Raw genomic sequence first — 13,258 nt, forward strand, 5'->3', positions numbered from 1 at the left:
CTCTGAGGAGGAATATGTCAAATTAAATGCTTCCCCACATGGAAGAGGCTGGGGCTCTGACTAATGGCTTGCTCCCAGTAAGTTTAATTGCAGAATATACAAGAGGCAGGACCTCTTGCAATGAAAACTGATGTAACTTGTTTATAGTGTCTTGTGGACAGACAGCCGCAGTACAAGTTTTCCCACATGCTCGTCTCTTAGGGAACAGGAGTCATTACTGAAGCACTAGCCGGTGCTTTATGTATGGGAGGGAAATACTGCTTGATTTACTGAGTGCCTGGTGTTTTGCCTGAGGAGAAACATATCAGACTTTTCTTTTTTCTGTCTTTTTTTTTTTCCTTTTTTTTTTTAGATACTGAGCTTTCATCATTAACATCTGGCTTGTGTTTTGAGCCAACTGAAATGAGCTGCTGCTGCTTGTAGATTAGCCCCCTTCAAAGTTGCATTTCTTTTCCTCATCCTTGCATTAAACTTGCCCAGCCCCCAGTTTCCTGTAAATTAAATCTGTATTGCATGTGCACTAATTCTCTTCTGTTGAGGCTTTAGTGTGGATTTAACAGTAATTCATTTTCTCTATAGAAACGTAGCACAAGAATGAACATCTTGGGTAGCCAAAGTCCACTCCATCCTTCCACACTGAGTACAGGTAAATTCTGTTGGTTTGTAAGCATAGTATCAGAGGCCTCTGTGAGTAAATAAAAGTTATATTTCATACAGAGAAAGAGAGCAGTCGTGTAATATTAATGCCTCGATGTCAAATACAATGTCTATGTTTATCAGTAGCTTCTGTGTCCTTAATATGCTTACCCATACAGACGTAGTAGAAGGAACTTGTTTTCCTTTGAAGGTGCGCTCAAGCTTTTCTTCAATATTAATCTTTTGAAACACAGATTTTGTAGAATAGAGAATAAATGTTTCCATAAATGTTTCAATTTAAAACAATCCAGAAGTCAATTCTTCGTTGTAGACAAGGAAAGTCAATGAGTGATGTGTTAATCTTTAAAGAGTAAAAATGAGAGTCTTCAAAACAGCATTTATTCCATAATAACTGAATAATGTAAAATACAGATGCCTGTAATGTGAGTCCTGAACATCTCTTTGAGGTTGTAAGTTTATTAAAATAATAGGAACTTGCGTATTAATATCCTGGAGTTCTTAGAGGAAACACAGCTGTACTGTTTCTATTCTGTGTTTCTACTCTGTTGACCAGAATTTAAATATACCATTTGAAAAACAATAAAACAATAAACATAAAAATATTTGGGGTAAGTCCACCCTTGAAAGCACAACCTAAAGCGCTTTTCGTTCTTTGAGAGGGACTTGGTTCTAGCTCGTTAGTTTATACATTGTATTCTGAAAATTGTTTAGTCCCAACATTTTCAAGAAGCTATGAAAAGGCAACATTATAAGAGATTTCTCTCGTTAACCTAATCGTACATCTGCAAATCTGAAATTACATAGAGATAATGCCTATCAACTTGGTATATTAAGTAGATGCATCAGCTGGTGCATTTTTTTTCATATTGATTCATATTTTACATAGATCGATGAAAGATATTTTATATTCTGTAACAAAACTATACCCACTTTTAAAATGTTTAAATAATTAATGTGTGGAAAAAACTGTTGCACATGTTACTGTTTTTAACCATCCTCTCTTTTCCTCTTTTCCCTCTCACCTCCAGTTATTCACAGGACACAGCACTGGTTTCACGGCAGAATCTCTAGAGAAGAATCTCACAGGATTATTAAGCAACAAGGGCTTGTAGATGGGTAGGTATTCCCGTTGCTTAGTATTTATGATCTGATGGTAAGCGTTATAGACAAGAGCACAACTTCTGCTGTAAGGGTTTACAGGTTTGTGAGCATTTCTGAGTAACCTGATTCTTGAGTAGTCCCATTATAACCTGCCTGGATTTCAAAAAGTCAGAGTATGTGTTTATAGGAGTGAGTTCTAATTCTTAATTTGAAAAATAGAATATTAAGAATACTTTTTTATTTTTTCCAACAGAGGCAATCAAGTTTTAGAGAATGTTAGAATTTGAAAATAATCGATCCCTGTAATCTGCATTGAGGATATATTTTTCAGGCAAAACTGTACCTAGCCATTTGCCTGCAAATGTATAGTCAGCCATTTGTGCTCTTTTACATGAATCAGAGCAGTTAATGATGATTTCTCACTATTTACTTCTGTTCTAGAGCAAAGAAATGAAAGTACCTGTTCCAGCGCTCTCTAAAATGTCTGTAGTTGAGATTTAAGTATGTTCTAAGCATCTCGTGTTTCCCTTATTTATTTGTAGTTATGGTTATTTAAGGGAAGTTGCTTAAACTGCTTTCAGCAGTCCTTTATTTGTAGGGTTGGAAGAGCATGGTTGCCTTCAGTTCACTAATCTCACTGCTGTCTGTGTTAATTAAAGATAGAAACTTCCGTGTTGGCTTCTCAGGAGACAGTCAAATTCAAACCTTTCTTTGTCATTTTCAGATTGAGGAGCATCACTAATCTTTGTGAAGAAGAAATACATTAGAGAAATAGAAATTGCTAGTGCATATACATATTCATCAAACAGTGTTTTTTATTGTTTAGGGATTTTTTGCTGGGCTAAGGCTATTGGGTTTTAGCTTAGCAGGTCAAACAGAGAAGAGAGGCTGAGAAAGCAAAGGAGCACCACTGACTTGCTCGGTTTCTGGTTCTCTCACACTACAGATCTTCTTTACAGTCTTGGGCTTATTTTGATTTGTTGCCTTAGGAATTTAGTGGCCCACCCTTCTTGGGGTTTTCATAAATGTGTTAATGCCTTTGAGGCGGTGTTAAATTTGTGCCTAGCTAGCTTACTCACTGTGGAAGGTGAAGATTGATTAATGTGGCTATAGCAAGGTCAGTCAGCAGTGGCAAAAGAACCATGTTACCTATGTGCTCTGAGATCTAAGGATCATGGTTTTCAGGACAGAAAAGCCTTGTCTGTGTTTTCCTGCTCTGTGTGCTGTTGAACAAAAGAAGGTAGAAGGTTAACAGTCTTCTGATGGCTCATGTAAGATGTTCAGCAATGTATGTATGCAGCTGATACTGCTATCAAGTGACTGTTTCTGGAAGCTATTGTTGAGGATGCATCTGTTGTTATAGTCGCTGTTTGTGTGAACAGCCTGTTGCTTGCCAGAGGTTGGGTAATAAACACTTGTAGGATCAGTTATGCTGATCTTTGCTTTGTGCCACCAGCTTATGATACCGTGCATTGTCTGAAACGGCTAGGTGAAAGATAACACAGACATACCTGCATGAACAGGGCAGGGAAGATCTTTCTGCCCGAGATGGATTCTAATGTGTTAAGTCTTTGGTCCCTTTTCCACACATCTGGTTTTGCTAGGACTAGAAAGGAATGCTCAAATACCATGCATGGTTTCCGGTGGTGGCAAGACATGCCTGTCTCTGAGTATGGGACTGACCCTGGTTATGATGGTGCGTTTTTGTGGTATTGACATTTCTCAATTGGTTCTGAGGAGCTGGAGTAAGTTCTTTTGGGTTCGTAAGACTACAAGCAGTTCTTGCAACTCAGCCTTGGAAAAGTGTGTTCCTGGCTTAGTGGTTAGCAATTAAGAGGGCTTGAAGCCTGCCCTGGTACTGTGCTTGGCCATCTCACAAATCCACTAGTGATTAGCACTGTGAGCCTTATGCCAAAGGTATATTCTTGTTTCCTGTGGCATGGAGAGGTTCTCCTTCCTTAGTTCATAAATGCCAAGGGGAGGAAACATTTTTTTTACTAGATTTTTTTTCTCCTCTTCTAAGTATGTATTTAACCATTTGAGTTAGGACTTCAGTTTTGTGGGTCAACTTAAAAGTGACAATTACATAGTGTGTGATGTTGCTAGCCATACTCCTAACGTATCTTCTTTTCCAGTGATACTGAGGGAAAATCCTGTGACTGTTTTAAAGGAAAAAATCAGTGTGTGTTTGCCCCATTTTGATAATGTGGATGCTACCTAACTGATAAGTCATTTTAAGAAAGTATTGAGCTGTTTCTGTGCAATCGCAGCCATTTAAACATAATTTTGCTAACACCGGATTTCTGTAAACTGATGCAAGATACTGGAGAGTGGGAACAGATTCTCGTGTATTACTTTCCAATCTACAGAAATACAGATTTGCTTTGGAGTTAAATGAGAACATTTTCTTCATGAGAGTACATAACAGTAATGGAAAGCTCCGTTAGAGAGACCTTTTAAAAAAAAGCCTCATACATTCATTCATAGGGAAAGAACTACTGCATATATCTTTCGCTTCTTGTTTCTTCATCTATTAGTGTTGCATAGCCATGGTGTAAAAATTGAAAGCAAATTGCCTGTTAATGCAACTAAAGAAGAGTTAGGCAATAGCACAAAATGACTTAATAGTTCTGATTATTTATGAAGAAATGAATTGTGGTAGTCAATGTGTACTTAAAAATGTTCTCTCCTAGACTATTTCTTCTCCGGGACAGCCAAAGCAATCCAAAGGCATTTGTACTTACGCTGTGCCATCATCAAAAAATAAAGCATTTTCAAATTTTGCCGGTGAGTAGATTATTTTTGATACTGATCACAAAAAAAAAATAATTCATAAAGCTTTGCCAACATCTGAAGAGACCTCTTACTAATTACTGATGTAATTAACAGGGATGTTTCCATTAACAAGTATATTAGCAAGTATTCTTTAGAATTGTCAAATGGCTGATTAAAATTCTTTATTAACATTGCCTGGAAAACTAGTGTAAGTCATTTAGGTATAGAAGTAATGCATAGAAATTGTTCTCTGTGATTGACAGCAACAATAGCAGCAGTTGTCTCCCTATCGCTTAGGCAAACGTAGAATAATTTATGGAAACTTGGAAAAGTTTTGTTCTGGAGGTTATCCAATAACGTTGAGCTTAAAATAATGTTATACTGAGATGTCAAGAACCTATTTGATTTTTATCTTGATCAGAAAGAGCATCAGAAGTTTAAGATCATGTAGACCTCTTTATTGGTCCAAACCCTCTTCACTTGCTTTGCCTGCCAATTTTACAAACAGCTAACAAATATTTTAGGGGTATTTTTGTTTTATGTAATGAAGACCAATGCTGTCTCTACAACTTTCAATTACTGTGCCCACGAGCTTTCGCTTCCATAAACAAAACATTTCAAGTTGGGTTAATGTTCAAATTGGGTTCATTTCTAGTGCTGTACGTGGTTTCATTAAGATCTCTGGGTAGTAGGTTCTTTGATCTTGTATCACATACTTGTACTCTTCATGTTTTGCCATGCTTGCATCTCTTCATATGCAGTCTAACTTGAAAAGGACATTTTCTTTCCCCAGTGTGAAGATGATGGACAGATATTTTTCAGCCTGGATGATGGGAACACCAAATTCAGTGATCTAATCCAGCTTGTTGAATTCTATCAACTAAACAAAGGAGTCTTGCCCTGCAAACTCAAACACCACTGCATCCGAGTGGCCTTATGACCTCAAATCTGACTCTCACTGAAGACTGGATTTGCTAGAAGAGTAATTGTAAGAGAACGTTGACACTGGGGAATTGGCAGATTTGTAAGTTGGTAAAAATAAATAAAAATATTATGCACCTTGGGACTCTGAAAGGGATGGATTCGACAGGTGCCAACAGACCAAGATTGCTGGTTTGTCTAACACCTAAGAGTGATTGCTGCTGAGTGTCCCAGCATCCCAAAAATGGGGGGAGGGTATGTAAAACCATGAGTAAATTTGAAACAAAACTGGAAACTATCTTGGCTGGGCCACTTAACAGGAACAAGTGTGAAGAGAAATCTTTGAAAAGAACTCTTGCCCTGGAATAATCTTGACAATTAAGACTAGTGTGTTTACTTTTTGTATTGATCACTTTTTTTGCACTCCTACTTTGTTTCGGATATTGTATGCAGCCTATATTAGGAGCTGATGTGGCTTTTAAAATTCATGCAGGAGTTGGGTATTAATCTGCACCCTAAAATGTATGGAATGCTTCAGCCTAAAAGGATCTAGAAGAAAATCAAGAAGTGTGTGTGTGTGTGCGCGCGTGTGTCTCAAAACTTCTCTGGAGACCTGAGGTTCGATGATCTGCAGATGTCTTTGAAGAAGCAATGAGGATACAATTCTAAAAGAACATACCACCATATACGTACTCTTAAAACTGTTGACTTGTAGCATTATGGCTGTAGTATGTTGATGGCATATTAGTGGCATCCAGTCATGCAAAGACTGTATTAGATTCTATGCACAAATTTTTATTATTGGAGTGGTGGTTTGTTTTTTACAGCCTTTTGACTGTTTTCCTGAGGAAACTTACTGTTACTGAATAGAATAGGACTGAATGACTACACTTGTATTTGAAACCACCATTTTTTGTGAGAAGATTATTCTGCAGGTAGTCTTAGTATGACAAAATAATAATAAAAAAAAAAAAAAAAAAAAAAAAAAACCAGTGTTTTTAGCTTTATAGCTCCTTGAATTTTCAGACTGTTTCAAAGAGCTCTTTCTATATAGTAAAGCTACAGTGACACAAAGCTCTCCTGGGGAATAGGGCATGAAAAGAACTGTACCCCCTTCTGCTGTCTGTAGGGCCATGAAAGTTTCCATGGTGAGAAAGAACAGACTGGGAATGGAAGCACATTTGATTGTGAACTAGCTGCGGCCAATATCATCCGCCGAGGTAACTGGTCATCTCTGCGTCATGCACGCTAAAGCACACCAGTAACTCTGGCAGACAAGCGTGTATCCTGCTCCGGTGCTGGTTTGTCATCAGAACTACTTTATTGTTAATGTTTAAATCAGTTATTTAATGTTTACACAATAACTCTTTCTGATGATAAATCAGTATTAAAGTCAGATGAGTCCCACCTTGATCCTCCGATTGCAAATACCATTCTTTCAGCAAGGCAGTTGGTGCAGGAACTGTTTCTGGATTAACTTCCCAGTGCTTCGTGCCACAGTGAGAAGTATTCCACCCTGGGAACTTGCAGAGCGTAGTGCAGAACGGAGCATTCTTGAGATGGTAAATGATTTACGCAGGCTAGTTCATCCTTACTAATATTTGCCACTGGGTTTGAAATCCTAGCCATCGGAAAGGGTAAAGAAGGAAAACCAATCCTACACCTTTAGGTCTTCATGTAGTGTTGAGAATAGCTTAAGACAAACCATAACCTGCCTGAGTCGTCCATATCAGCTTATAACTATGTCAATGGTATAGAAACACTGTATTTTAGTTTACAGAACACATTTAGTATTTTTTTTTTCCATTTAATGTCTAGATATTAAAAATGAAGAAACTTGATTTTGTTTTCAGTAGAAGCCTTTTTTTTTTTTTTCAATTGTACATAGTGAAATGAGTGTTCCTGCTTTCTAGACAATGTATTTTAAAACCTTGAAATTCAGCTAACTTAAGTCTGACTTCACTTTGCATGCTTCTATTTGGCCCCTATTAGGAGAAAAACGATACTTGTATTGACTACATTACCAGTTTAATAAGACCATTTATGCTGTAGTTTTAAGTTTTTCTGTTTACATAGCTTAGTGACAACCATGCATTTTTCCCAGTAGGCGGATAGTATTTGCAGTGTTTCATATTTATAAAAAAAACCTTGCATCTTATTTAAATTGAGAATAAAAGTTTGACTATGAATCATGATTTTTGTATGTAGATGGTTGACTTAGTCTTTTGTACTTTTCCCAGCTAAAGTGAGCTGTTTTGAGAAAGTGACCACCTTCAAAGTGGCAACAATCTTACTTAAGCAGATCACTGCTTTGTCTTCTTTCTGGTGGAAAACAGTCAATATCACCTTAGTTTTCCAACAGATTCAGCTGGCTGCCAGCTCAGAATACCAAGGACTGAAGGACATTTGACTCTTATTTTTGTATTTAAATGACATGAATGTAAAGGGGATGCTCAGGGTTGTTTTGGAGCCTGTTGAATTTTTATCTTTTTGCCTGTGATTTTATTTTCTAAATAAATACTTCATGTAGCAATCTTGAATATGTTGAGAAGGAAAATGCCAAACCATTTTGGTAATGAGGTTACTAGTTAAGTTATGTTACGATAGGTGTTAAAGTACAAAAAACTTTTTATTTGTTAATTAATCTTGAAGAAACACGTGCCTCAGTTTAGATGTTTTGTCTTATCTTTTCTGCACTAAATACCTGACAGTTTGACCAATCAATGCACCTTTCCAGTGGCAAGACTTGCTTATCCTAAATTATATTGTCACAATGCAAGATTTAGTGACTGTAAAATGGAATAAAGTTTAAAGTTTCAGGGAATGCAAAAGGTATTAACTTAAGAGACAAAACCTTTATTCAATATGCTTTGCTTCATACTGTAAATAGCTTTTTGGCTTGTGAACCTAATTGTAATCTTTCAGGTATTTTTGTACAAATAAGGGACTGATATTCTGTTTCTTGTAATTAGAAATAAACGTTAATACAATGCTATTCATTTTATATTGGAATGAATGTCTTCTTTTGGATATATCTCTACACCATGTATCTCTTGCCTTAATTCTGGGTTATTTAGGGTGGGTTATATTAAACAGCCTTTAAGAAGAGTTAACAGGAAAACAGAATACCCAAGATATCTTTATTCTGGCTGTTCTGTCTTATGGTTCCTATGAGGACAGACTGTCCTTTATTTACAAAAAGAACTTTTTCACCCCTTTTGTTTGAGGAAAATTATTGTGGATATTCTACTATGATATTTACAATATTCATTTGGGAAGGATGCTAGAATCAAATCAGGAAATACACCATGAGCATCTTTTGGGTCATAAAACAAAGCTATAACTCGCCAAAAATGTACACTCTGCATAAAGCACTTTATTGGCCTGATAGCTGTTGGATCAGAAAACATTTTAATAGTACTTTCAGAAAACAATTATTTACCCCAGTAATGCTTGTATTTGAGTGGTCCATCAGCATTTGGGTGGAAAAGTGCATCTGCACAAAGTATGTTTTTGCTTAAAAAAGCCATTGGGCGGAGGGGGGCAGGAAGATAGGTGGTTCTTCTGGTAGATGGAATAATAGAAGGTTGGAAATGTTTCACCTTTTTTTTGGACACAATCCTTTCCTGTTTCTGCCTTGCTAATCCATAGAAGCCATCAAATGCATTCCACTTCAAGCCTTAGTCACACTCTGCCTTCTGTATGTTACATCTTCACGTGAGTTTGTATTGCATTGGGGCATGAGTTATATGTTAGCATTATGAAATTCATTCATCAGCACATAAAGGCAGAGTACTTATTTTGGGGTTTAATAGTCCCAAAACTTTTTCTATCTGGAGATGTATGTTAAACTTAAAGTGCTTATAGTTCACTATCCTGCATGCAGCAACTTCCTCTTTCACCAAGTTGAACAAAGGGGACTGCTTGCTTACAAAAGGTTTAAAGATGCCTATTTCTTCCTTAGCTAAAGGAAGCTGTGCTAACTTTGAAACTGGTCCCTTCTGTAATCATTAAAAGTCAAGGACTATAATTATAAACAAACCTGTAAAAAGCAAACAAAAAAAAATCAACCTCAAAACCCCACCTTACTTTATTGTATATATTATGTTTGGAACAGACAAGAAGATGGCATGGAAGAAAAGGCAGCATGGTAAAGAGTTGTTGGTAAGCCTGCCCAGTGGCAGGGCAGTATTGTCTACGTGTTGGTCCAAACTGCCCACAGCTGTGGCAGGTGCAAAATGATACCTCTGAAATCTGGCCCCAGATGTTAACAGCAGGTATGTGTGCTGTCAGAACGTCACCAGTACAAAAGCAGCCTGGGTCAAAAAAGGGTATATAGTACAGATTTGAATTAATTACCTGATAGATGGTTTATGCTGCTTTTACATTAGTTGCAGGACAACAGACATAATCAGACATTTGATCCCACAAGAAGCTTTCTAGCATGAAGTTCACCCGGCAAAACAGCTTAAATGCATTTGAACCTATGAGCAAATTTGTATCAGACTAGTGTTTTACAGCATGTGGCTGCAGCACTTTTATCTTGATACACAGAACCCTAAAATGAACTTTATTTTAGCCCCAAATCGCTGCTTCAGCCTGTACCCGCAAAACCAGATGAGAAAAACATCACCAGATGAGCCATTTCCCTTTAAGTAAGTTGAACTTTAGATGACTTTGGGTTTGTTATTGCTGATTTAGTGATACTTTAATCTGGTTTGTTAATGTCCAGCTTGTATATTGCTTTGTGTCTCCTGCATTGTTTGTCTAACATCTTGGAAACTTCAGTAACAATATCAGCAGATGGAGAAAAGAAAGATCTTCCTTTGAAATATCCACGTTGCCTTAATTTGGGTTGCTTCTGCATCCTAAATCTTACGTCTTCCTTCCTTAACTTGGAGCACAATTTAATTAGTATTCAAAAACCTAATATAACCGCAACTATGTCCAAGAGCTATATGATTTTCATTAGATACTGTGATTAGTCACATCTGAGACTTCAAAATAAATTAGTTTGTGTAACACTCACATTGCAAACTCTTAGCCCGAAGACATTCTGCTCTAATTGCTCATCATTTTGCACAGATACTAGCAGATGTTATAGCAAGAAAGATTGGTTCTGAGCTGTGATTAACAGGGTCTTACGACACTTGTTGGTTACCCAGGTTTGTGTATGCTTTGCTATAATCAGGTGTTTTCCATCTGTTGGCTGCAAGATTCTGGTGCCACAACTGGGGAGCAGGAAGTTGAAATTATAAACAGAGCTGCCAGCTCTGAGTCAAAGTACAGCCTGGGTTTATGGGCTCTGAAGCTCAGCTCAGCTGCAGTCAGAGGTGTAACTCTTTTAAGAAAAGAGCTCAGAAGAGCTGGACTGGGAGGGACGGGAAATGGAGTGGAGAAGATAATTACTCCTGGGCAGTACTGTCCAAGTGATGGTTTGGGTGTGACTAGAAACACAGTGAAGACAGTAGTGTGATGCTCGAGTGCTGGTCCCCAGTCCCTTAGAGTGAGTTTCCCTTCCTCTTCCTTCAGACTTGTGAAGACACTTCTACGTAAAGACTTGTGTTTCATTTGCCCTTTGAAACACATTCTCCAGAGGTGTGAGGATTGGCATTTTGGGTTCTCAAGCAGAGAAATAGCCATGGAACTGATGTTCTCTGCAACCTGCCCATTCTCCAAAACAGTCTGTCCAACTTCCATCAAGAGAAAAGGAGGGTAAAAGTATGGTTCTGCCAACAATGATGAGAATGGTTAAAGCAAATGGCTAAGTTCAGTACTGAAAATGTACAATTTTATTGTCCCAAAAAGACTATGCGGTTTGTGAAAACAGCTGACTAAACAAGGATGAAAATCACTGAAGGCTTAAAAAGTTTGCCTCAAAATATTTACAGTCAAATGCTGGAACAAGCATTTGACCTGCTCTAGAAAATGGAGCACTTAAGAGCGTACCTGAGAAGGCACTGCATCCTCTTGCTTGTATGCACATCTTCACAAACAAAATCCTAGAATCTGCTGTCCTCAAAAGGATAAGGGAGCAGGAACTCCTAGGACAGGAGCAGGAAGGGAGGATTACGATGCAGTAGAAATGGAAGAGATACAAGGAAGAGCAAACAGGATGGTCAGAGGAAAAATCAAATATAGTCTAGCTGACTAGAAAGCAAAGACTGAGGAGGGTAGTATAACAGACTTTTACTTACAGAAAAACCTAGGCAGCTGAGCAGAATACAAAACATTTAATTACTCTCTCTTTCAATACAGAAGTAGCAGAGCATCACCTGAAATGTGTAGGGGCCCAGTTCAGGAAAACCAGAAATACTTCTTTGTAGACTGCTCATGTAAGACCTAGTGTTCTCCACCACAAAACGTAGCATGTGGCAGAAGGGCTTAAACATCATGATGGAGAAAACTCAGTGGATGGACGTTAACTACAATAATACCATCTTTTGCTGCAGAAGCCCATGGGCCACGTCACCAAGTGCCAGGAGCAGTCCTTAGGGGAAGAATTACTTGATAGTCCATATTTGTACTCTTTCTTCCCTACGTGTCCACTACTAAGTATTAGATAAGGTGTTTGGCTGGAGAGATTTTTGATCTGATCCACTACATGTGTCCACATGAGGGCCAGCTCACACGGAAACAATGGGAAGTAGCACTAATAGCTGAGGAAAGACCAAGAGAGCACGTGCTACAATCAACTGCAGGCTCCCTTTGACTGAATTAAGGCTGCCCTTCGAGAAACAGGCATGTAAGCATTGAATTTTCTCCCTACCACCCCAGAAGGCGATGCCGCCAGGGTCTGTAACAGCTGTCCCCTGCCTCAACCTGCTGCCGGGAGGGTTTGCTGGGGGTGCGGGGCTGCCTGGTTCATCTGCTACAGCAGAGCAGAGCCCATCGGGGCCCTGAAGCTGTACAAGGGTAGTGTCTGCCTTCATTCGGCCCCAAAACAGGGTGATAAATGACAAGGAGTGAGCCGAGCTTATGCCTTGTCTTCTAAAATGAGCACTACGCTGGGAATAGATACTGCTCATTTGCAAGTCAGGAGCAGGTATCCTAAAAGTTGCACACAAATGGGTATCTCCGGGCTTTTCCTCCCGCTGTGTAGGAGCTGAGGAACAGAAAGGGGCACACAACGGCTGAAGCCTGGCGTTTTTCCTCCCTGAAATGTGTGGTGCAGCAGGAGACAGAGGGCTGTGCCGGGGCGGGCAGGCCAGGCCCGAGGGGGCCCAGAATGGCCTGTGAGGCTTTCCCCGGCCATCCACCGCGGCTCAGGCAGGGAGAGAAGGGAAACAGCACATGCTGGTGCTCACCCCGGTTACGTTCCAGAGCCAGTTCTCTAATGGCCTCCCAGCAGCACACATCAAAGGGCGGCTGGGCACCGTGGGCCCCAGCGAGCGGCTCACCCAGGCCCTGAGGCAGCTGCTGCCCTGTGAGGGGCTCTGAACCCCTCTAGAGGAAGGACATCCTCCAACAAAATGGAGCTTGTGATGATGAAATCCTATTTTGCTAAGTCCTGGTATCTGTTTCTGGCCCGTTTAAATCCTGGAGTGAGTCAGGATAAAAAAAAAATCGGTCTTCCAAGAGGAAAAAGAAGTAAATAAATAGGTAGGTAGGTAGATAGCTATGTCTGACATGTATCTATCTGTTTCTATAAAATAAAATTTAAAAAATGTTTCAATAGATATATTAACAAGAAAAGGAGGGCTAAGGACAATCTCCATCCTTTATTGGATGCAGGTGGAAGCACAGTGACAAAAAGATGAGGAAAAGGCTGAGGTACTTAAAGCCTTCTTTGCCTCAGTCTTTA

The 13,258-nt window shown here is 39.0% G+C and overlaps 1 protein-coding gene across 5 annotated transcripts in view; it reads left to right on the forward strand.

Annotated features, from left to right (window-relative positions):
• Positions 1-8,458, forward strand: part of GRB10 (growth factor receptor bound protein 10) — a 149,690-nt gene extending 141,232 nt beyond the window's left edge. For 4 of the 5 annotated variants that reach the window (XM_075744748.1, XM_075744745.1, XM_075744746.1 and 1 more), the window contains 4 exons: positions 580-646; positions 1,686-1,773; positions 4,452-4,545; positions 5,327-8,458. In XM_075744748.1, the coding sequence (XP_075600863.1) occupies positions 580-646; positions 1,686-1,773; positions 4,452-4,545; positions 5,327-5,473 (396 nt within the window). In that variant the 3' untranslated portion in view covers positions 5,474-8,458. The remainder of the gene's footprint in view (positions 1-579; positions 647-1,685; positions 1,774-4,451; positions 4,546-5,326) is intronic. The other variant, XM_075744747.1, reaches the window with a different exon arrangement.
• The last annotated feature ends 4,800 nt before the right edge of the window (positions 8,459-13,258 follow it).

This window comes from Balearica regulorum, chromosome 2, assembly GCF_011004875.1.
Source record: "Balearica regulorum gibbericeps isolate bBalReg1 chromosome 2, bBalReg1.pri, whole genome shotgun sequence".
Classification (NCBI taxonomy): Eukaryota; Metazoa; Chordata; class Aves; order Gruiformes; family Gruidae; genus Balearica; species Balearica regulorum.